This window comes from Alexandromys fortis, unplaced genomic scaffold, assembly GCF_014885135.2.
Source record: "Alexandromys fortis isolate MF-2015 unplaced genomic scaffold, M_Fortis_MF-2015_v1.1 scaffold_93, whole genome shotgun sequence".
In the NCBI taxonomy this organism is placed as follows: Eukaryota; Metazoa; Chordata; class Mammalia; order Rodentia; family Cricetidae; genus Alexandromys; species Alexandromys fortis.
In genome coordinates this window covers 3,823,276-3,848,724 of record NW_026067970.1, presented here as the reverse complement: position 1 = coordinate 3,848,724, position 25,449 = coordinate 3,823,276, and the positions used below count along the sequence as shown (strand labels likewise).

General features: G+C 46.6%; 1 protein-coding gene and 1 long non-coding RNA gene across 2 annotated transcripts in view; one reads left to right on the top strand and one right to left on the bottom strand.

Annotated features, from left to right (window-relative positions):
* The window catches only part of LOC126509498 (uncharacterized), a 35,486-nt gene extending 21,925 nt beyond the window's left edge, over window positions 1–13,561 (bottom strand). Inside the window, exon 1 of the long non-coding RNA XR_007594171.1 lies at window positions 13,338–13,561. This is a non-coding gene — a long non-coding RNA (uncharacterized lncRNA). The remainder of the gene's footprint in view (window positions 1–13,337) is intronic.
* A 10,575-nt stretch (window positions 13,562–24,136) lies between these two features.
* Window positions 24,137–25,449, top strand: part of Jazf1 (JAZF zinc finger 1) — a 306,547-nt gene continuing 305,234 nt past the window's right edge. Inside the window, exon 1 of the mRNA XM_050155439.1 lies at window positions 24,137–24,467. Coding sequence (XP_050011396.1) covers window positions 24,353–24,467 — 115 coding nt within the window. The 5' untranslated portion in view covers window positions 24,137–24,352. The remainder of the gene's footprint in view (window positions 24,468–25,449) is intronic.

Genomic DNA, 25,449 nt, shown 5'->3' with positions numbered 1-25,449 from the left:
ATCAGGGTTCTCTGCCCTGTGGGAAGTCCAAGGACCACCCACCTCCATCCAGGTCTCATAAGGTGAGCATCCAAACTGCCTAGGCTCCCACATAGCCAATACGTGCAGTAGGATCAAAAACCCATTGCCATTTTTCTTGAGTTCTCAGTAGTCCTCATTGTCCACTATGTTCAGGGAGACCGGTTTTATCCCAGGCTTTTTCAGACCCAGGCCAGCTGGCCTTGGTGAGTTCCCGATAGAACATCCCCATTGTCTCAGTGTATGGGTGCCCCCCTCGCGGTCCTGAGTTCCTTGCTCATGCTCTCTCTCCTTCTGCTCCTGATTTGGACCTTGAGATTTCAGTCTGGTGCTCCAATGTGGGTTAGAGCTAGCTTTTCAATTAAAAAAAAAAAAAAAACAGCATATAACAGTTTTAACATTATCTATACCAAAAAGCCATCTGAATTTTTGCTAACCCAAATTCAGTAACCAGAGCCCAGTGATAAATTCTGAAGTCAGGCCCCGTAAATGAGGCCACAGCAGTGATGGTTGGCAAAGACAGCCAAAATAGCCAAGCCATTTCTGTCTCAGCACCTTGCTTACAAGAAAACTTACATAAACAAGATTTTCAACAAAACAAGCATATTCAGTATTTGCAGGTATGAGAAACCACAGCAAACACATTTCACATCTCCTTCTGACCTTATATAACTTTTTATATACCTTCAGTCCATTTTTCCTCTCTTAATTCTTTCAGTCTCCTGGTTTCTCCTCACTTTCCAGACACTATACCAAAATCTTTCTCACTTTTTACCAAAGTCTTTTTCGCTTCTCAGACAACATAAAAACTCTTACCAAAGTCTTTCTTGTGGTTTACCTCAGTAGTATATAATATACTGTATGGCTACAATATTTTAAACAAGAACAGAAACATGCTTACACTATAATGTAAATAACTTTAAATTTATATCACATAAAAATCCTGTACCAGCATGAAACATCTGATACTAATAGTAGTTTTTTTCCCATACCCTTAACCAATAATAATTTATAACAAGCCCTTCTAAATGATGACAGATATTCATAACCCATTGGATCTGAATGACCAAAGCAGCTCTGGTGGAGGGAAGTCTGGCTAGAGTGTCACAACAAGGCCACTGCAGCCTAACACCTATAGCCAGAGTCCTTGGCTTGCAGAGCCAAACCTTGGCGCCCAGGGCAGGCCAAGGGAACCTATCCACCAGCGTGGGAGGGGGCAGGGTGGCATATAGCATGGGAGAAAAAGATTGTTAAACTCTCCAGCCATAGCAATTAACCCCAGATTCCCTGTCCAGTGTTTGAAATCCTTTTTGGGGCACATCCACACCCTGCAACTGTGGCTTGTAGCCTTGCAACATAGTAACAACAGGGCCGTAGAACCCAGCCACCCAGCCATACAAGCGTGCTGCCCTGCAGCCTGGTGCTTGTACAGCAAACCTGCCCGTGTTGCCCCTGCACTACAGGCCAAGGCTGACTTCTTTCCAGGAAATGTTTAAGGTGGGCAGAGGTTATCTGTCTTATTCCTTTTAAGAAAATATAGCCCTATGCTTATGACCCTATCTCTAAAGTTCTGTAAGTGGTCTCAATATCAAAGTCAAAGAAGTCATGATTTGAGTCTGACCCATCACATCAGTCTTGTAAATCAGAAAGAAGATCCACAAAAGACAAAAACTAAACAACACACAGAACAACACAGAGTCCTCCTGGCGCCTGGAGGCAAAACAGAACTGAAGACTACAGAACTGGCACAGCAGGAGCATCCCGCGTGTCTCTCTACAGAAACCAGAGGAGCCTGGGGGCGTCTCCCGAATCTGCATAGATCACCCATAGACTGGTACAGTTTCAGGGCCCACTTACAGAAAGATATGAGACACAAAACAAAACACAAAAAACTTACCGGCCAGTTGAAGGCTCTACGGATAGTAGTCCCCGTGGACTTAGGGGATCCGGGATGAGTTCCCAAATGTTATGTTCAGATCCGCAAAGTCCCCCAAAAACCCAACAAGGAGACCGAGTCCCGTAAGTAAAAACAAAGAGCCTTTATTTCATACAAGTATGCAATCTCGGTCTCTCCCAGTGTCCAACGTATTGGAATGATTGGAGAGCCCGAAGCTCAGTTAGAGTTGGGTTTTTATAGGTGGGGGTGAGGGATTTCTAAGGTTCAGGACCATTGATTGGCTGACATTTGTCTAGGGGTGTCCTGGTGAATATTATGTGCTGGCAGGTGGTCCTGTCTACAGTGGTTGGAACGTTAGGAATTTCCTTTGGATGGTCTGTTCTTGTGTGGTGCCTGGGTAATTCTCAGTCTGTGGCCCTTCCTGCAACCAGGTATTGCCTCAGGGTAAACTACTGAGACTCAGGCCTCCATTAAGTTTATCATGGCTGGGTCCCACTGTCTCTATTAAGCTTATCATGGTTGAGTCCTACAACAGGCTTTTTTGTTTGCTTTAATTTTTTTTTTTTTTTTTTTTTTTTTTTTTGAGGAGAGATAATATGAATTGGGTGGGAAGGGAGGTGGGAGGATTTGGGAGGGGTTGAGGGAGGGATAAAACATGATCAAAATCCATTATATAAGTGTATGAAAAGGAGGCAATGAATTTGAAGGAGAGTGAGGAGGGGTACATGGGACAGTTCGGAGAGAAGAGAGGGGAGAGAGAAACATTGTACTTAAATTACAATATCAAAAATGAAAAACGTAATTTGTTTAAAATAAACTGTGATAAGTAATGCCTAAACCACTAAAAAATATATTCATTGTATAATTAAAAAATGAAAAGATTCTGGACTGGTATCTACTCCCTGTGGTCCTGGAGGCTTCAGTTTTGGAGAACAAAGCTCCTGCTAGGTTCAACTGCTTGGGTCCAAACCTTAGCCCCTCCCATCTGAATCCACACCCTTCCTCTCCCTTGTAAGAAAACAGTCTTAGTGGCTGGATGGAGGGCTCAGCAGTTAAGAGAACTGGCTGCTTTTCCAGAGGTCCCAGGTTCAGTTCCCAGCACCTACAAGGCCTCTCACAACTGTCTGTACCTCCAAGACCTGACAACCTCAAACAAACACACATGCAGGCAAAACAGGAATGCACATAAAATAGAAATTTTTTTTTTTTTTTGATTTTTCAAGACAGGGTTTCTCCATAGCTTTTTGGTTCCTGTCCTGGAACTAGCTCTTGTAGACCAGGCTGGCCTCGAACTCACAGAGATCCGCCTGCCTCTGCCTCCCAAGTGCTGGGATTAAAGGCGTGTGCCAACACCGCCCGGCTCTAGAAATAATAATTTTAAACAAAGAAAACAGTCTTAAGTTTAAAGAATCCCGGTCTTAAATAACAGTCTTAAAACTTTCAGTAGGGTGTCTTTCCCTCATTCAGATCTTCTCGAGTTTCTGCCAGGGGTGTTTCCCATATTCAAGCCCATACTGTTCATAGTAAACCTGTTCTTTTTTTTAAAATAATTTATTTGTTTTTATTTTATGTGCATTTGTGTTTTGCCTGCATGTATATTTGTATGGAGGTATCAGTTCCCCTTGAAAGTGAACTTACAGGCAGTTGTGAGTTGCCATATCGGAGCTGGGAATTGAACCCTAGGTCCTCTGGAAAAGCAGCCAGTGCAAGTACTCTTGTCCACTGAGTCATCTCTTCAGCCCATTAAGTTTATCCTTAAGCATTTTGTTCTTTGAAGCCTGTAGACTAGGCTGGCTTTGAACTCACAGAGATCCGCCTGCCTCTGCCCCCCCCCCTCCAAGTGCTGGGATTAAAGGTGTGTGCCACCACCACCTGGAGCATCTTGTTCTTTTTGATACTATTGTAAATGGAATTGTTTTCTCAATCTTAGATTGAAATATTTAAGGCTGGGAACCCAGGTAAATGTCTTGCCTGGACCGTGCAAGCCCCTGTGTTTGATCTGCGGGGCCCTAAAAAGCATCTTCAATTATTCCTTATTAGTACAGAGAGAGCTAAGTTTTGCATATCCATTGTGGATCCTGCAACTCATTTGCTAATTCTAGTAGCTGTGACCATGAGCATATTCCTTAAGATTTTCTATGTTTAAGACCATGTCATCTATAAGTGACTGTTGAATATTGAATTTGGCAGTCAACAGTCCTGCTTGCCATGGAGAGAGTGGAAGAAGTTTTATCTATCAGCAGCAGGGAGAAAGATTTTCACCAGAGAATTTGCTAGATGGATGATAAAGCCTTAGCTTATGCACAAATTTTGCCCCGGGGGGGCATTTAACATTATCTGAAGATTTTTTAGCTGTCACAATCTGAGGGGCCAGGGCAGGACAGTGCTAGCATCTGTTCCTAGGAGCCAGGGGTGCTAGAAAAATATCAACGATGCTTAAGACCCACCCTTCAATTAGCTTCCTATTGAAAATATCACTAACACTGTGCTTGAGAACTCTGTGAATACAGCATTCTCTTCCCTCACTGGTCCAATCTTTTCTATAAGATTATGAAGTGTGGGGTGAACTTTGAATAATGATTTCTCAGCCCATGGGGGTCATCCGATGGAGGCAATATCCTCAGAGCAGAGTCAGAAACGTCCAAAACCAACCTGACCAAGAGTATCTCACCCTGAGCACAGCAGAGGCCAGCAACACGGCACAGGACATGGGACCTTCATGAAGCTGTCCCAATCATTCACAGCTGTCTGGGAAACAACACACAACAGGAACAGACTAGTGGCAAGGGTGCAGCAACGCCTCTGACCCTGAAAGCACACACACCCGTTCCTGCTTCTATTTGCAATTTGGTCACCTGAATGCTTCTTAGATGCCAGGGGCAGCTGGCTGCACCTGCAAACATGTGCTATAAAAGGAGTTCGGATGAGACGTTCTCCTAGGTTTGCAGAGAGGAGGTTTGACCTAATGATATGAGCTCATTAAGAAAACAATATATCATAAGACACCTTGGTAGGGGTTCATGCAGGTGTGGGGCTTGCCTTGGAAGAGAAGTGTCATTAGCCGTGAGGGAAGCCTGCTTCAAAGCCGCAGTGGTCCAGAGTGCACTGGGACACCTGCGAACCGGCTCATCATTCCTGCTTTCCCAACAACTGGCGAATTTGAATTAAGGAAAATGCAAGCAAATGACGTATAGCTTTTCTTTTCTTTTTTTTTTTTTTTTAGATTTCCCCGCTTCAGTAAAACACTTGAGAGGTCTGTAGTTTTGCTTTAAAATGGAAGTTGACAGCTGTAAATCAATAAACAACAGCCCTGGTCTTTTGAAAGCAGATACTAAGTGTTTATTCAGCTCAAATGGTTTTGATAACAGGGGTTGACAGATAAAGCCAGTTGCCCTTAACATCTAAGAGGCAAGTTTTGTGGACACAAATGAGTCAGGTGACCCAAACTGCAAATGGAAGCAGAGATGGGTGTGTGCTCGGGGTTGGAAGTGTTATCACACCTTTACACTAGTCTGCTGTGTGTTTTCTAGCCTTCATTAATGATCAGCCTGGTTGGACCCAGCACCATTTCAAAGAGGGAGAAGAGTCAGATTCTCAAAGGAACAGCAATATTGAAGACATTAAAAGACAGTTGGGACTGGGATGCTAGAAATGTGCCCCTCCAGAAACTGGGATTCCCGGGCTGTGTTTGCAGAAGGAGAGGGTTCTTTAAAATACTGCGAAAAGCTTGTCAGGCTTAACGCCCTTTATGTAACTTGTCTTGCTTAGTAATGAGCACACGGAATGTGAGCAAATTCACTGGTTATTCATAGGACCGTGCCTTAGCGAACACTAGGGGAAGTGCAGAATTCACCAAGTTGGTATCCTAGGAAATACAAGCCCCCTGCTTGCAAATTCCTTAATGCTACTGTCTCATGAGAAGTCCAGACAGGGCATCCAGACGTACATCATATCTTCCTGGCTAGTTGGCCAGTAGACTCCTGTAAACCACTGAACTCTTCAGTGTCAATCCAGAGCCAAGTGGAGCACTAGCTTCTTTGTGAATGACTGAAGTCATTTCTGTTTAGCAAATGAAGTGAGGATCACTTAGCACTCACTACATGCCAGGCCCAGAGCTGGCCATCTGCCCTGTGAACTCTTTCCTGCGCGGGAACCTCTTGTATTTGTCATTTTCTTGCTTACAGTTTGTTGATATTCCCGGGTCAAGTCAAGCAAACATTCTCTGGTAGTCATTTCTGTTGCTAGGCCCAACACCTGACCAAAGCAGCTTCAGCGAAGATGGGTCCACTTTGGCTCACGGTTTGAGGGCACACAATTCCTATGGTGGGGAAGGCATGGTGGCAGGAGAGCTAGGTAGCTGGTCACATTGTGTCTACTTAAGAAGCAGAGAGAGGTACATGCTGCCCCTCAGTTCACATTCTCTGTTTCTTTTACGTCAGCCTATGCCTCGGCCCTTGGGATGGTGCCACCTACATTCAGGGTAAGTCTTCCTTCTCAGTCAATCTTCTCTAGAAACACAGACATACCTGGAAGTGAGTCGCCTAGGAGTCTCTTAGGCTCATGGAGTTGATTCCATTGACGTGTGACCTACCTGAGAAGCTTTTAAAATAAAAACTACCTTTTTATCACCTACAGTTTCTAATGCTGCAGTGCACTAGGCAGGCCATGAAAGCAAAAAGCCAGTGAGACTAATTTTAGACTTCTGACCTCTAGAAATATAAGATAAATATACTATTTTAAGCAGCAAAGTTTGTGTTAATTTGTAACAGAAGCAATAGGAAGTCAATATAAATATTATATATATGTATGTATACACACACACACACATATATATCAGAACACTATGCAAGCATTTAAAATAATAAAGACCATATCTATGATTATGAATTTAATGGCCTCTGAGATACATTATTATTTGGAAAAAAAGCCAGTGTCCAGACCATGTGAATATCATGGCACTCTGTTGTTGTTGGGGTACACACAAAGGCCATGTACTTCTAAAAAGTAAGACACTGTAGAACATCCTTTATCAGAAAAACTAAATTTCAAAACTTTTTAATAGTTGCCATGGCACCCCGAGTAGAAGACTCCACAGCTGATCTTATGAGACTGTTTAATGTCAAAATACAGGTACACTAAAATATTAAAGTTATTTTCAGGCTACACCTATATGATATTCATAAAAGATAAACAGATGCTGTGTTTCAACTTGGGTCTCACACCCACCATACCAGAAACTGAATCAGTTTCAGATAAGGGCTCCTCACCCTGCTGGAGCGATTACCTTCAGGAAGAGGCATCAGTGTTAAGAGAAGCTCCCCCCCCCCACACACACACCTCTCTAAACTGTATTAGTACATTTCTAGAACTTTCACTGGGTAGAAAAATCAGTTTCCATAACTGAATTCCCAGATTCTCTGGGATACAAGATAAAGACAACACACATACCCGAATGGCATCGTGTTTGCAGGTGCGCTGCTCCGAGCTTCTGGGAGAGCAGGTCAATCACAGTGTCTGATGCAAGCAATTAGCCGCCAGGTGTAGGAGCTGGTAACGCAGCCAGGCTAGAAGGTCAGAGGGAAGCTGAAAGGCCCCGAGATCATTGTCAAGAAACTCCATACCCCATCCGCATCCTTAGCGGTGTTTAGAGATGGGCATGTAGAGAAGACAGAGAGTATTTGGGTTGTGCTAGCTAGAAATCTAGATCGGGAGCTCCGGGAATGAGGTCAACAAAAGCATGGACTGAAGAGAGAAGGCTGCTGGCAGCCCCTCTACAGACTGGAGCCGTTATCACTTAAGTAGCCATTTCTGCTCCTGGCCCGGGGTTCTTGCCTTCAGCAACTCCTTTTCTCTGCCAGGAGAATGAGGTCCCTGAAGAGAATTTGGCACACGTGGCCTCATAAGTATGCAGGAGGCTCACAGTGGTGGGTGTTTAGTGCCGTTCACGGTGAAGGATGGAGAAACAACCTTTGAGGCCAGCTGGATCTAAGAAGCATGCAGACACACCAGTCAGCTATGGTGGCCTACCTGAGAAAATCGGCCCGAATGAAGAAGTTTATTTGGAGTTTTAGTGTTCGCAGGATCTTGCTCTGTCCTCTAGTCCTGTGTTCCTGCTGAATGACCTCAGACAAAATACCCAGAGTCATAGCAGATGAGAGTGGACAGCGGCAAAAGTGCCGTGGCAGAGGAAAACATTTCCACGGCGTGAAAGCAGTCAACAGCCAGGGACTACAGTGCCCACCTACGTAGGCTCTATGCTGCTTTCCAAAGTCACTGAGCAGACAGCTTCCCCGAGAGGATTTTTCCTACCTGGTGACTGACAGACCTATTTGGATGAGCTCATAAGGGCAGACACAACGGTAAGCTTCTATGATTTTCCAGAAAGCCTCTGCTAGAATGCCTCCTCCCGAGGTCAGAAGCAGGATTCAAACCCCATTCTTTGGACCACAAGCCACACAACAGAGTAGATTAAAATGAAGTAAAAAATTTTTAAAATATCTATAAAATAACTATGCTTTAGTAGAAGGAAATAGCTTTCCCTTGGTGGGCACCAACCAAGCCCTGCTTCCCCCACCTCCCTTCCATATAGTTAAAACCTTTAAAAGGCAATTGTGATCATTTTTCTTCTTTACAGGACACTGCGAATTCTTGGGAAGGGTAACTGCGATCCTTTCCCCCTCACAAAATTACTGTGTCACCAGAGACACAGCGGTAGGGGACAAGGCTGCTTATGAAGGCCCAGTTCACCCTCAGTGACCATGAAGCCTGCTGTGTCCGATTAGCTACCACCAATGTTTTCAGAAGTGTTCGTTCATAGTCATTTGATCATATTGGTTTGGGCCTGTAGCAATGTGGAATATAGGGGCAGAAAGTCCATGTGGTATTGAGCTGTTTACCTCATAGCAGCCAGGAAGCAGGAGGCTGGGGAGAAGAGACAGGGTTTCTGATGTCCCCTTCCAGGGCACACCCAAATTATCAAACTTCTTTTCACCAGGCCCTACTCCCTAACCTTCCCATCACCTCCCAAGTGCATCATTAGCAAGTAACCAAGTTTTCAACGTGTGTTCACTGGGGGTGTTAATATACAAACCATAATACTGACTCCTGACTTGTAAAAATTAAGACTTTTCAAAGCAAGAAGAGAATCACCAAGGGACCAAAATCATGGTTGTCTTGCTTTAAATGACCCTATCCCTCAAACTTCACCCCACTAATCTGTAAGATGGAAATAAATAGTGGATCCTGTCTGTGTGGTGAAGAAGGTTAAGGCTCACGGGGCTTGCCCTTGTTCTTGGCAAGTAGACTGCCATAGTCAGCCTCGGTTGTCAACTGGGCACCCAGAGTCACTTGGGAAGAGGAAACCTCAACTGAGGAATGATCTCACATCAGGTGGGCCTGTGGCTGTGTCTGAGAGGCATTGTCTTAGCTGTTAATTGATGTGAGAGACCCGAAACCACTGCAGTTCTGCCATCCCTGGGCAGGTGGACCTGGGCTGTACAGGAAAGGCGGCTAAGCAAGGAAAAGAGAGAAAATTAGGAAGCAGTATCACGCCGCGGTCTCCGCTTTGGTTCTGCTTCTAGGTTCCTGTGTTGGCTTCCCTTGACAGTGAACTATAATTATTTCTCCTAAGTTGTTTATTGTCACAGCAACAGAGAAGCCAGCCAGGACACTGACTTGCTTGTCCAAGTGCCATGGCACTAACCTAACTTCTTTAATTTCCAAGAGAGGCTTTGTGAGTAGGCTTGTTATTGTACCCATGCTAAAATTGGGGAAGCCAAGGTACAGAACACTCAAGCAGTCTTTCAAAATCTTCCAGGAATTTGGTGATGGAGTCAGAGTTTTCAAGGTTTCAGAAGCCCACACCAGGCCCAGTCTTGCACTCCCTGCCTGCTTTCGGCAGATCAAGATGTAGGCTCTTAGCTACTGCTCCAGCGCCATGCCTGCCTGCCTGCCACCACACTTCCCACCATGATGGTCATGGACTCACCATCTGAAAACTGGAAGCAAGTTCTCCAATTACAAGTTGCTTTGGCCATGAGCTGTTTCATCTCAGCAATAGAACAGTAACCAAGACAGTGACCTAATGTGCTGGGCTCAGAAGGATCCATACTAGTATCATCCAGCTCCTTGCATCCCTGGTAGCGTGAAGTCATCTGAACATATCTGGAAAGATGACAGGCTTAGGGCACCCTGGAGTGCTCTGTGCTTCTGCCCCTGAGTTTAGGGTGTGCCCAGGGTTGAAGCAGAGTAGCACTGGGAAAGCAGAGAGATAGTGTAAAGAATGACCAGTTATTCACGGGGGGGGGGGGCTGCCAGGGACTCACACTGACAGCGGCAGAGCTGGAAGTATTAAAGCGATATCTTGTTGATAAGGAGAAAGCCACCGGGGTCACAACAGAGAACTCCTCATTAGCATCCACCTGCCTGATGCACACAGAAACCTTTGGTCCACGGAGACAGCTCAGAGAATTCAATGCCACGTGAATAGCTGGTTGATCTAAGAAAACACATAGGAGTTTGGAGAGATGACTCAGAGTATATACTGTGCTTGCAGAGGGCTAGTTCAGTTCCCAGCACCAACACTGCATAGCTCATAACTTCCTGTAACTCTAGCTTCAGAGGATCCTTCCCCCTATTCTGGTCTTCACAGACACACACACACAGGGCACACCACACACACACACACACACACTATTAAATATAAAGAGATTACATGAGAGCAAAATGTTTCTATGTTATATCAGTGCTACAGTGATGATGCTAGGGCCGTAGAATACATAAGTAGTCGTTAGTGCACAGAAAGCATTCTTTGGCACTAGGTTCATTTATCTGGTGCCCTAGCTCTGACCTTTAAGTGTGAGCACACTGCTCCTTCTGCCTTAATCTTGAGTTTGCTTTAGTTGTGTGCTGTTGGGAAAGATGGACTTTACCCAAATAGTTCAGGATACTGTTGGCCTGGTTTGCTTTCCAAAAACATGTCTTATTGGTAAATACTTAATTTTTATTCATCACATTTGTTATGGAAAGGAAGTAAGGAATAGAGATGGGGTGGGAATGATGCCTGTCACAGGGAGCATTTTTCTTGCTCTTTCATGGGGGTAGTTCTATTCCCACCATGGTGACAGGCAAGGGCGCTGAGAAAGTGCCCATAGGCTGATGACAAGTTTACACCTGCTGAAAACTGATGCAGAACCGCTGGGGCTGGGTTAATTCAATAGGTAGAACTGCCACCGGACCTTAGATTAAAAGGTAGGAGGAATTCTCTCTCACTTGTTCCAACATATAGCCAAGGATCTCTCCAGCCTGTTGTGATAATGGGGCTGGGAGCTTAGAGATGCTAGCCTCTCCCGAATCTCAGCCTATGGGATATCTGAAACTAGAGCAGAGGGACTCACCCTCACACCCAATCCCAGTTCCGGATTTCACAGTGGCTAATGTGGCTTGGTCCAACCTTTAAAGCTGAGTTGTTTCCAATCAGCTCAGGTAACCCGAATGAGCCATACATATCTCTCTGCATAAGTTTCCATTCAGAGACAGTTAGGAAACATTGACCAAATCATGTATTGTATTATTACACTGAATAAAGAGTTACATTCAACTATGAGAATTTTACACCAAAGGGGCCATGGTTTAACTAAACAGAAGCTGTCTGAGGTTGAGAGAGCAACTCTAAGCATTATTCTAGACTGTGACCCTCATCCTCATGTTCTTAAGTTCCACCTATCACACAGTGCTCTTAGGAACAGAAAGGAGGATGGCCCTAGGGAAAGAAGTACTCAGCAGTTGAGTCACTGTTTTTAAAGTTGCTTCCCAGAAAGCCATATTGAACAGTTTTTCTTGTGAGTCGACGGTCAGAATTGAAACACATTGTGATCTTTTTACATGGAAGCCTGGGGAAATCTGGTTTAATTCGGACACATCATTCCCATTATAAAATCTGTTTCTAAGGAGAAAGATGAGACTAGATACTGGGTAGGCCCCTGTCACACATCTGTGAATATACGAAAACGTTGAAGGAGACACGCAGGGACAAACTGTTAAAGCCATAGAAGATGCCTGGAAGCCTGGCTGTCAGCCCCCAAGGGCTGGCAGGTGAGGGCGACTGCTGATAATACCACGACTCCAGCATTTGTGACTAACTCGTCCAGAAGTGAAGGGATGACACTGACCGCGGGGACATGGAGACAACGGCCCTCCCGGGGATGGAGCGCATGACGGGTGATGTGGGAACTGGTCAGGTACTCGTTCAGTACGAACGAATCTGTTTTTCAGTCCGAATTCTTTGATTTTAGGATATATGTATTTAAATGGGAGTATTATGCCGATTAAATGCTTATTAACTGTTTCTGACATCTTCCAGTAAACTTTTCATACCTAACGAGCTGCTGGCTAACTCAGCCTGGTGTGTAAGGCATTGGGCCCATAACTGAAACTGTTTTAAACCATGATGAACAAAGCAAAAAAAAAAAAAAATTAGCTTGTAATTGTCAGGGGTGAGCAGAGCATGAAACTCCCCAGATCTCCAGGAGCAACCAGAAATATTAAACCCACAGGACTGTCCTCTCAAAGGAATAAATGCAAAGCCTGCTTTTTCATCCAGAAAGCTGGGTGGAGGTGACTAACAGCCTCCTGATCTGTGCTGTCTGTTGGAGAGGCCATATCAAGCTCTTACGACTAGGACCAGCAGTGGCTAGTAATTTAAGTGACCCTTACAGCCAGGGACTCCTGCCAACTCCCACACCAGGACTGGAGATACCTAATAGTCTAAACAACCCTTACCTTATCTGTAGAGCCAGATGTTCCCTCAAGCTCCCCCAACCAGGACCAGAGGTAGTTAATAGCCCAAATGACCTCTAGGCTCTCTGGATGACTAAGACCAGGCCAGAGCTTGCCTCAGGCCCTTAACCCAGTACGGGCAGCCCTATCTCTAGAACCCATCTTCCTGAAAGAAATGACCTGTACTCTGACTTAAGTTTCGATGTAATTAAGTTCCCTGTGAACTGGGGATTGTATGAAACCAGGAACTGTTTTTTCAAAAATTATACTGTGTTTATATTTGTTGGGAATAAACTTCCTGGCATCAGACTCCCCAGAGTCTTGATCCGGGTTGATGAAGTCGATCTGAATGGGGTTTTCCTTCTGACCTTCTTGTGGCTCACCTCTCTGCCTGCCGTGACCGCCTTCAGAATCCCTCTCGCATAATAAAAGAAACTACACTAAATTTTACTGCTTGTTTCATCCCAATATTGTATTAAAACAACCATTCCTACCATCTCCTATACTTTCCCCATCATGCATACACATGCACACACGCACACGCACACACACATGCACACACATGCACATACACACACGTGCGCACATGTGGTACACACGCACATGCTATTTCCCGTTCTTTCCCATCCCCCACAGTGTTATTTACCTTTCTCCTTGCTGTGACGATAACCTGATAAAAGCGACTTCACAGGCGAAGAATGTACTCTGACCCCACGTTTCAGAGGGATTTCAGTCAACCATGGTAAGATGCAGCAACAGGAAATAGTCCATGTTGTCAGGAGCCAGAAATGGAAGCTTCCCACATCTTGGCCAATCAGGAAGCAGAGATCTCAGGCTTGAACCAGAAGCAGGTTAGACGCATTGACAGCCTTCCTCTAGTGACCCGCTTCCACCCAGCCAGTCACCACCACCTTCAAAACAGAAAACAGTCCAAGTCCTCCAAACGTAAACCTGTGGGAGACATTTTAGAGTCAAACCCCAACACTCTCCTTACAGGAGGAAAAACATCTCGGGGGGTGTGGAGATATACCCGTGTCATGAAAGCCCGCTGAGAGATGGCAGGTACTCGGGTTCTTGGATTTACATACATTATAAATTATGTATGTAACTTAATATTTTTTTTCTAAATCATCACCTTAAATTGCCACGTGCTTTGTCTCATGCTTGCGTATGTGCGTGTGTGTAGCAGTGCTGTGAGTGTTACATTCATTTGGTGTCTTATTCTAGTAGCCATTTTTTCTCCTGCTGTCTGTAGGCTGCTCGACTCTGGGAAGACCAGAGCCCCTCATTCACAAGGCTGTGGGGACAGGAATAGTTAAGAAGCCTGATGACGGGAACCTACTTCAGTCATCCCATCTTGGGGAGGAGCTTGGCAGGATCCGGTAAAGCTCAACATGGAGATAGTCATGTTCTACACCCACATCCATCCACACATAGCTTTCCCCATGATCGCGCCCTGTCCAGCCTCCCTCCCACGAAGACACGGAACTTGTTGTACATGCCTTCCCAACAGGCTGCTCACCTCAGCAGAAAGATTTGAACAACTTCTCGTCAGCAAGTTCCCTGAAAACGGATCCTATCCCATCCCACGCCCCTTTTATAAGCCTGTATGCCGCATACCATTGAAGATGAATTGTGTCAGCACCCAGTATCATAAAGCCCAGCACAAATCGGCTTCTCACACTTAGAGGCATGGACACATGTAACTGCTAAGGTTGTGGGTGGCTCCAGATCAGAGCTGGAATTCAGATATCTCAGAGGTTTCTCAACTCTGCATTACGCCCAGCCAGTTTTGACCCTGGACAGAAGCCCTCTGGTACTACAAGTGTCTGCCAGTGTTCACTGGACTGTGCACTTCCTTGCACAAGTGAAAAGAGGAGAAGTTCCTGTCTTGATAACTCCTGAACAAAAGCTCCCAGCTGAACCCAACCTCTGGCTATGCGCCCACCTCTGAAACAATCATTTTGGCAGCAAGACTCCATCTGGCTGTAGCGCTGAAGCCCTAAGCCCTAGTCAAACAAGACAAAACAAGTAAACAAATAGTACTTCTGCACACGCCCCACAGAAGGGTGAGGACTTGCTGCTGCTCCGCCAGTCACAAGGATCCAAACGCTCCCGAGTGATCTCATGACCCTGATAAACAGCCACACGTGTCTCATCAACAGCCACAGAAGCTAGTTTAAAACAAACTTTTCTCCTAAATCGTAAGGATGTATGCCTCCCTGCTCTAGAAGACAGTGATGACCCCCCCCGTCCCCCAAGAAACCCAGGACAATGCAATTAGAAGAGGCGACACCATGGGCAGCAGCTGTGGCATTAGATTCCAAGATAGCATCGCAGGGTATCTCCCTTGGCCAGCATTTCACGGTTTCCAACATTCTCTGAGCGGAGCTGGGTAGGAGTTGTTCTATCCAGTTTGCAGATAAAGAAGCCTCAGAGACACCGAGTGACTTGTCCAAGGTTAATGGCTTATAAGCAACAGGGCTGGTGTTAGGACCTAGCTCTTCTGAATGCTGACCTTTTGTGGGGGCAACCTCTACTCTGATAAACCTTTTAGACCCATGTGTGGAATAAGAAAGCCAAGCTGCAAACATGGTTGTGGCTTGAAGGGAAGAGAAACTAAGTGGTATGCGAAGAAATTCTCCTGCTTCAGGATTACCAGGTCCTAGAGGATGAAGAAAACAGAGAAGATCTTGCCAACCTCTGCTTCTGCTCGGTTTTTCTGTTGTTATCTTTCCCTTGTTTCTATCTTACATGTTCTTATGTAGTATAACTTTCTCAAACAAACAAACAAAAAAAAAACCCAAATACTTCCCATACCCTGGTCCCACTCAAGAAAGAACCAGGCATCTTAAGAAGGAGCACTCAGAGATAAAAGAGAGGGGGGACTGCATAGGCCCGGAGAAGAGGCGGAAAATGAACAGGCTGGGCCAAAGGGCATCAGAAACTGTATGCAGGAATTGGCTCTGACACCAAGACTCACTGAAATTTAAAGTGGTAGGTGACTACATGGTCTTAAAGAGAAAACACACACTTTCAGTGTTAAGTGACTTAAACTACAGATTGGGCAATGGCAATGTTCATGGATTAGAAAGTGCAAACCTACCTGCTGAAAGGTCTGTCACTTCTTTTAAAGTGTCGATGGGGACTGCTTGGGCAGTAGAAAATTAGCTTCTACAGCTCTCATTTTAGAGAGAGTGTGCTCATAAAGTCGTCTCAATGAAACCTTTCTCATGACTCCGACCTGAAACAAGAAGTACAGACAGACACTGAGGCAAGGAAGATCAGCGTTTGTAACTCCCCCTTCAGACACGGCTGCCGCTGAAGCAGCTCTGGTATCACCTCAGCAATCTGGTTGAGGGCAAAGGGTCCTTTCTGAATTGCTTGCACAAGGAATTAGATTGCATCTAATCTCTCGGTGATGAAAACTTGAGAAATAATTAATCTGGATCCTCACAGGCGGCAGAGGTGATAAGAGATCTGAGTCATGGAAGGGCAAACAGAGAAGTGTTGCAAACCATGAGGCCAAGAGGCCAAACTTGGCCAGAAGGTCGGACACACGTGCCTTCTAGTATGCTATAGTTTGAATTTCAAACGTGCCCTACAATGTTTGTGTTTTGAATGCTTGGTCCTAAGCTAGTGGCTTTATTTTTGGAGGGTTCTGGAAACTTTGGCAGGTAGAACTTAACTTGGGGAAGTAGGTCACTGGGAAGAAGGGACGGGTCCTTGGGGTGTTATCCTTGCCCACTTCCTGTCTCCCTCTGCTCCCTGGTCCCCCCCACCGTGTGACTAGATTTTACCACGTGCTCTCATCATTGACAGAGCGGCTCTGCCATGACTTCCCTGCCATCTTTAACTAAACCTCTGAAACCATGGGCCAAAGTAGGCATATCTTTAAATTTTGGCATCAGGTAATGTTTGTTATAGCAACAAGGAAAGTAACTAATACACGGTATGCTATGGAAACCCTCCACCGTTCATACTACATACATGTCTGTCCACACACCTCTTAGCTCATCACATTTCCTGCCTGCTCCTTGCCACTCCACTCAAACTTCTGAGTTTGAGGTCTCTATGAGAAGCAATGAAAACAAAAGAAAAAAAGAACGAATCATTTACCCCGGCAAACACATATTAGGAGGCAAATTATAGGAAGATATATTTAGTTATAAAACCAAGCAAGGGGGAGAGTTCTTCCTGGAGAAATTACTGGAATCTGACTTGTTTTCTGGAACACAAAAGCAGTTTCCACACAAATTGGTCAGGGAAATAAGGGATCAAGTTGCAGGGCCCTTCAAGATGGAACTCAGCAGCTTGTCCTGTGACCCCGGGAGCTAAAACTAAGGCAGAATTTATGACTGTGCCAAACAACTGACAGAGAACCAAATTATCACAATTATAACATAGGAGATGAAGACAAAAGCAAAAGGGTCACCCTGCTCTGTGATAGGCAACACCTGTTTCTCAATGCACCCCAAAGTATAGGAGGAAGGCAAAAGGTGAAGGCTGCATCGAAAACTAGAAGAGCAAGGTAAAGGAATCATCCTCAAGCCTTGCTTCTTTGTAAAGCTTAGTTTTGTTTTGTTTTGTTTTGTTTTTTTTGCAACAATTAAAATCATAGTTTATTTTTAAAATATTGTTTTATCTTTCCTCTTTGGGGTTGGCTTCCACAAAGGAAGGATATTATGTTAAAGCTTAGTTTTAAACAAGGTATTTGTATCAGTTTTCTGTTACTGTAGCCTGAGATAGAGTTTCCAGCAGTGCCAGGTTTGCCCAGTGCTTCTAGGCCTGTGGTGAAGCCACACATCCTACTGGGAGCACACAGTAGGGGAATCCACCCAACTCAAGGCAGCCAGGAAGCAGAGAGAGAGAGAGAGAGAGAGAGAGAGAGAGAGAGAGAGAGAGAGAGAGAGAGAGAGAGAGAGAAGGCCAGGGTTCCCGTATCTACTTCAAAGGCACAACTCCTCTGGCCTTACGTCATCAGTTTCCAGCCCCTATCTAGCCTCACCACTGATGGTATCAGCTGAGGGCTCAACTGTAACATGTGGGCTTCGGGAAAACACCTGACATTCAAACTACAGTAGCAAGACTAGGTAATAAGCTTGGAAACCACGGGCAAAGTTCTTTCTTAGGCAGACGGGAAGGGCAAGGAGACAAGACAACGTTTCAGTTCACTGCCTACACGACATCGGTACCCTGTCCTGGTTCTGTGAGGCACCATTTATGTGCCTTTAGCAAGGTGGTGTGTGTTTGCCACTCTGCCACAGGTAGGAATGAATACATGGCTGTAATACGGACGGGCACGGTCCTTTCTCCACAAGAGCCCAACCTCTCCAGATTCAAGAGGGGAGAAAGAATATGCTTTACAACCCATAGATTCAAGTACGGAGAGAAAGTTAAATTTGGACTCGGAGCAACCTGAGGCTAAATCCTGGCCCCAGACCTTACTAGCTTTACGAGTTTCAGCAAGTTACCTTCTTGTTTCCGTCTCATCGTTAGTTTAGGCATATTTCATTTGTCGATCTCACAGAATTCAGAAGCTACTCTATATGAAGGCACTCAATACCATGGGCTGGGAACCAGTGCCCAGCACAATAGCAGACACTCAGTGCATGGTGGTGGCAGTTATTTAAAATAAAACCACAAAGAGCTTGGCTATTGGCGAAAGAGTACGGTATCCTAGTCAGTGCATAACAGGGCAGCTAGTGTCGGAGCTCACTTTGCGGCTGAATGCCTCTCTGCTTATCATTGTCCGCTGAATGGTTTTGTCTGCATCAGCAGAGACTGGGACATAGGAGCTACCAAAACAAATGGGAGGAATGTTTCTCGTGACTGTTATGGGCACAGCACAGGGGTATGATACTGGGCCTTACAAAGGTCTTGCCAAAGGTTGGTTGGTGATCAAAGGAACAATCTATCGAAGCTAAAAGGTGACTAACGATCATCTTTCCCTGGTGATGTCTAAGAGAACATCAAGTTGTTGGAAAGCTTGAGCCCTGAAAACTAAGGTCTCAGCACACTGCCTCGTCACAGCTCTGAGCTGCACCCACACCACCATGCACGGGCGCCATGACAGATCCCGCCTTTCTCAAGGAGACATGGTGTCCTAGTGCTGTCTGCTGCTTTGATGAACACTATGCGCGAAAGGAACTCGGGGAGGAAGGTGTTCATTCCAGCTTACGTTTTCCAGTCCATCAGCAGGAACAGAGGCAGGGACGAAGGAGGAGAACTTGGTAGCTTGCTCAGTCACCTCTCTTAAATAGTTCAGACTCACCTGTCAAGGGATGGCACCACCCACAGTGGGCTGTGCCCCTCTACATCAATTAACAACTAAACTGCCTCACAGCCATGGCCACAGGCCAATGTGATCTTGGCAGTTCTTCAGCTGAGGGTCTCTCCTCCCAGGTACCTCCAGGTTTGTGTCAAGTTGGCAGCCGAGGCTAACTTTGACACACGGTCAAGGATAATGGCCTCCAAGGAGGAAGGTTTTCCTCCAGGAGGTTAGCAGACAACATGGGTGAAGATAAAAAGGCCTCTATGTTTTGGGTTAAACAAAAGTGAACTCTTTAGAAAGCCCGGTTTATTTTTAGCATATACACCATATTTGAAAACTAACATCTGTATATCATTTGTAAATAAAAATATAAATTTTTATAAGATGCTGGTTCAATTTTTCACAGTGTGGGGAGGAGTCTGGCCAAGCTGGCTCAACAACAGATAAAGGTGCCTACCGCCTGAGTTCAACTTTCTGGGCAAGAAGAAAGGAACCAACCTGAAAATCTTTCTCTGATTCCCACATGTACACTGTGTCACATGCCTGTTTACACACATAAACATGCAGGCAAAGCAAATAAAAGATGACATTTTGTAAATTTTAAAATTACCGTAGACACAAAACCCTTCCATGTTTACTGTAGTGCCATTTACAATAGTCAAGGCATAGAACCAGCCTAGATGTCTATCTTCAGAAGAATAAACAATGAAAATGCGATACGTATACACATAGGAGTTTTATTCAGCCGTAAAGGAGAAGGGAAGCATGTCATTAACAGGGAGATGGCCCGAACTGGAGATAATCACGCTAACTGAAACAAGCCAGACCCAGAAGGACAAATATTTTATGTTCTTTCTCAAATGCAGATATGCAGAATCTGAATATACACATGTAAATTATAATACATAGATATGCATGCATGCACAGAGAGAAGGTAGAAGAATGGGAAAAGAAGAAAAGCCCCAGAGGGAAAGAGGGTAGGGAGAGGGCAGGCAGGGGGAAAAGACAAACATTCAATGTTTTCTGATATGTGACTGGCTATGACATAGCACATTGATGCACTTCATTTTGTACACTAACTAAAATGTATTTTTTAAAAATAAATTATTGCTCTTAAATTAAAAAAAAATACTTAAGATTTTGGCCTAGAGAAGTAAGGTCATCAAACTGACATGAGAAGACAAAGAGGACTTTTCTGAGACACAGATGATCAGCCCCCACCTCAGAAGGGAAGGAAGAGGATGGACTGGAGGTTTCTTGGAGGACGTGACAGGCTGACTTAGTTTGGTTGAATAAAGTGGAAGCAGGGAAAACATTCTAGCCAAGCTGCGCAGCAAAGACAGGGTGGCCTGCCTGAACAAGTGAGAGGAGTTTGAAAACTGATAATCTGGCCCAGCTTAAGCTGTCAGTACCCTTGGAAAGCCTCAGGCAGTAGGCTGGGAGGCAGCTGCGGAGGTGGGTCATCACAGTCACTGAAGAAGCTCATTCTGGAGAAGTCTGGCGGGACCTGGCAATGGCTGTTATTATCATATGTATATACAGAAAGCAGGCAGAAGCAGCCAGGTGAAGCTCATGAAGAAGACTCGCTGTAGAGACTCAGGAGAGAATCTCTGTAGAGCCAGCCCATAGTCCTGTGTAAGACAGAACCAGGGAACCAACTGAGACCCAATCACCAAGAGTGGTGGACGTTGCTTGTTACTGGTAACAGTGGCGGGGCTAAAACTCATTGCCTGGCCATGTTAGGCAAGATCAGATTAGTTTTCGAGCTGGAAAAAGATCAGTTCGACAAACTCAGCTGCATGAGTGGTCAACAAGGGTGTTGAACGGTAATGGTCCTCTCTGCAAGAAGGCAAGGCCTAAAGAAAGTATGTCACCTGTGAAAAAAAGGCTATCGGTGGAAGTGCAGCCTTGGTTTTTAAGTGCTGGAGAGAAGGAAGTATCAGACCTTAGTACAGGTAGCCACAGATTTACCCGAGCTGAAGATCTGAGCTCCCGACTCATTCATTCTTCACAGTAGTGGAGGGAAAAGCTGTGCCCCCCAAGCCACTCAGGAGACTGGAGCACTTTGTGAGGACACTGAGAAGGGACACACAAAATCCGAGAATGCTAGTTTTGAAGGAAATGTAAAAAATTAAATTAGAAGCCTGGCATTCATATAGCTATGCCTCTTACAGCACCAGCAGAGGTCCAAGTGGGGCATAGGAAATACACGTTTTGACTGTGAGCGCATCCTGAAATCCCTCTGTGTGGACATCAGACAACTGCTCACAGATCTGGTGGCTTCAGGTGGCTCCACAAAACCATGGGTCCCCACCTCCCTGACGGCTGCCCATCCTGAGGACCTTGGCAAGCTAAGCTTTAGGAGACTCGTACTGAGTAACAAGTCACCTATAATGCCATGTCGTATTCTATGGCATTACTCCACATATATGTGGCCGAGTGACACACTGGGAGCTACAGCTCCAGGGGAAGTGAGCAGTTTCCAAGGAAAGGATCTTGAAGGCAGGGAACACTTGGTCATGGCCACCCTCTTATCTGACTCTTCGGTTCTCTTGCCACCCTGCCCTTTGAGACATGTTTACTCCCCCAAGCGAGACAGATAAATGTTTTCTCAAGAACAGAGGTGTGCCAGGCTCTTGGAAGCAACAGGTTTAAGTGTTTGGTTTACCTATTTTTATAGTCTAGATGTAGACTTTATCTGAAAGAACACGCTCACAACAAACATTTTAAAATGTTTAGTATAACAGAAGGAAACATTCCGCCGTAAAGTATTTATTTATTTGCCTGTGGTTACTCTCTCTGTGTGTGTCTTTGGATTGTCTATTAATGCTTTTGTGGGTATACTGGCTGGGTGCACATGAGAAGACTTCAGAATGCCCTTGCCTCGGCTTACCACATATACAAACCCAGTAGACTTGAGGATTTAAAAGATCGTGATCATACGCCTCCTCATCTTTAAAAGTCAAACACATGTGTGTCAATTAAAGAAAAGAACGGACTATCACATAAGCAAGATTCAGTTACACAAAGATGCAGTAAGCAAATATACTGATACCCGACGAAACGCATAGAAAAGAATCTTAACTCCAGAAATTTTCTCAGGCGGGCGGTGGCAGCACAGGCCTTTCATTCCAGCACCGGGACGGCAGAGGCATGTGGATCTCAGTGAGTTCCAGCTCAGCCTGATCTACAAAGTGAGTTCCAGGGCGGCCAGGACTGTTACAGAGAAACCCCGTCTCAATAAAACAAAAAATAAAGATTAAAAAAAATAATATAAAAAATTAACTCATAGTTACTTTGGTTTTTCACATTAAAAAGAAATCAACATGGCTCAACTGAGCTGATGAAGCGTCTGCTTTAGAAGCCACGCCTTGTGATAGGAGGGGTGTAGGGACTAGGGGAGCGAAGAGGTGTGTATTAATAACATCCAGTCCCCTTCCCTCTTTCACATATACACTTCTGGCCTATCTGTGGCTGAGCTCTCTTGCTTGAGCTACGGCTGGGCCTTCTAGACTCTTTCTGAAGTTCATTGTCTCGTATAGAAAGTAACTTCTACCTGAGAACAAAGTTGCCACTTCAAAGCTCAGGGTACTCTCCAGCTGCTGAAGAGTGTGTTGTGGAGGGGAGAGGTGCCCTACCATCTCTAGGGAGGCTGTTTCGGCTTCGTTCTTGGCTGAAGATTTTGCGTTGCATTTCCATGTCACTGGGTGCAATGTCTATCTGCCAGATATTCTGCCTACCCCTCCGCTAAAGGCCTTCTTCCTCCCTGACTGGGCAGTTGAGGACACTGCACGGTTGTCAACGTTCTCATTCAAGATGTAGAACTCTAACCCCTGCTCTTTAGACCCTCATTTGGCCCCAGTTTCCAGCAAAGCGGGTCCCTGGCTCATTATCAGGCCCTTGGGTGCCTTTCCCCCATCCTCACTTGGTCCCAAGAGACTATTTCTGACACCAAACTGAACTGTAATGACATGCTGCCCCAGCCCTACCAATTCAGCTCTCTCCTTGGCAAATTTTGTCACCTTCTAGGCTGGAAGAAGTGATAGACCAGACTAAAATGCCAATGGGAGAGAGAACTCACTCTCAATCTTTGTGACTGGGAGATTGTGAAATTTTTCTCAGTGACAGAAATACCACATATGCCTGTGTTTAATCTTGCACGAAGTGCCTTACCAATCCTATTATTAGAAATAACACAAGTGGTATATATAGTTTAAAAAGAGAGGATTTTTTTTTGGTAGAATGTGCCAGAGGGTAAATGGAATTGTCCTAAGGAAAAAATGCTAAATTCAGAATGCATGAATTAATTTTTAAAACCGCTCTCTTGACTCATGTATAATGCTCCTTGGGCATCTGGAAAGAATATATATTACACATTGTAGGTCAAATATAATCGCAACTGGGGGTGGGGACCAGAAGATAACTGATTCTTAAGAAGTTAACGGGTCATCACTACGGTTTAAATGCTCACAAGATGGCAGAATCCCCACTTTTAAGTGAAAATTGAGTATGCTTTGACTGTTTCCAAACGATTATGCTGCCCTCTCTGCCATGAAGCAGCAGGGCCAGAGCTGGGACACAGCAGCGGGTGCAGTAGGTGTTGTAATTTGGGCTAAGGAAATTATTTAGGTTTTTTTGTTTTCTCAGAAGAATCAGGGAGAACAATCGTGATACATATGTAAAACACAGTCAAATGCACTTGACAACCAAGCACTCTATTTTGAAATTTAAATAAAGCTAAGATTTTCTTCTGGCCTAGGGGGAAAGCTTCATTAAAATCAATTAGTTAGTACAAACCTCCAGAGAATACGGGCTTTTTAATTTTTTTCTTAAATGAGAAAGTTTAAAGAATAAGGTGCACACAATTACCTTCCCTGGGTCCCTAGAGAATGTCACTGTCACACCTAGACAGGTGGCCAAGTGCAAACAAACGTCCCCCCAGAGGGCCCGGCAACTCCCTGAGTGCTCATCCGAGGGAACCATGTGTAATTAATAGATGTAGATCTATTAAGAAGGTAATGCACATAGCCAAGGAGGCTCCCGGCGGACCGCAGGCACCTCGCACCGCGAAGGGCAGGCCCAGGGACGTAAAGTTGGAGGCGGGCGCTGCCAGGTGAGGCCTGGGTCGCCGAGGTTGGGGCCCGCACAGCTGCAGGCGCGCGCCTGGTCCCTCCTCCCAGGCGCGGAGTCCTCCCCGCCCCCTCCCCGAGCTCCCGCCGCCTCCCGCTGCCTCCCGGAGGCTCGGCGCTGCGCTCCACCTCGCGCCCCCTCTCCTCCGTCCCGGGCTCGCGCTGCCCTCCCCGCGCCTGCCCCCTCCCCGGCCCCTCCCTCCGCCTCCGCGCTCGGCGCTCGCAGAGCCGACTCCGGGGGGCTCTCGATGTAGCACCATGACAGGCATCGCCGCCGCCTCCTTCTTCTCCAACACCTGCCGCTTCGGGGGCTGCGGACTCCACTTCCCCACGCTGGCCGACCTCATCGAGCACATCGAGGACAACCACATCGGTGAGGCCTGGGTGGGCGGGAGGGGGGTCGGGCGGCCGGGCGAGCCTCGGGATGGCGCGGGCCGGGCGCCCGAAAAGGTGCGGGGCGTGGAGGGCTACGGGGCGCGGCGGTGGCCGGCCGCAGGGCGAGGGCGAGGGCGGGCGTGGGCCGTGGGGGGGCGGGTGCCGCACGCCGCTTCCGCCCGGCCCGAGCTGTCAGGCTGGCGGGAGCCGGGGAGGCGCCGCCGCGGCAGCCATTCCGCTTCCTCCCCCGCCTGCGTCCTGTCAGCGCCGGTTGCTAGGTGTGGCGCGGCGGGAGGGGGCCGCGGCGGCGGGCGCGGGGCGCTGCGTGCTGTGAGCGGCGCGGGCGCCGGGCCCGGCCTGGCGCTGCGGCTGCGGTTCGGACGCCTCTGGGCCGCGCCCATCCCCGGCCGGAGCGCCCCGAGGCCCCGGCGGCGGAGCGGAGCCCGCGGGCGGCGGGCGGGCGTGGCGCGGCGCGGCGTTGCGGCTAGGCCGGAGGTGCGCCCGGACCCGCGGGGCCTGCGCGGCGAAGGAGCGGGGACGCGGGGGAGGGGCGCCCTGCGGGGCCGGTTGGGTCTCCCGGGACCTTGGGACCTTCTAAGTCCTGCGCCTCGCGGAAGTCCTTGCACCACGTTTGCACACTCATCCCTGCCTCTGCGGAGGGAGATGGGTCGGGTGCTTCTGGCTCAGGCGACCCAGCCACCTGCAAAAGGTGTGGCCCTGTGGGTTTGGAAGGTGCAGAGGGCCGCCGGTTGCCTGGGTGAGGCTACCTGTGAATTGCCTCGGGAAGACCAAATGAAGGCAATGGATTCGGCCATGTGGATGCAGCTCACGTTTCTGCAAAGTTGAGAGAGTAAATCACGACTGCTGTGCATTTATGCACGAATAAAATGACACAGGGCTTTTTGCCCCTTTGCTTTGTAGAATGCTTTCTCCTTGCACACAGTGGGCGCGTGATAAGCCTTAAGTGCCCGCTTAGAGTG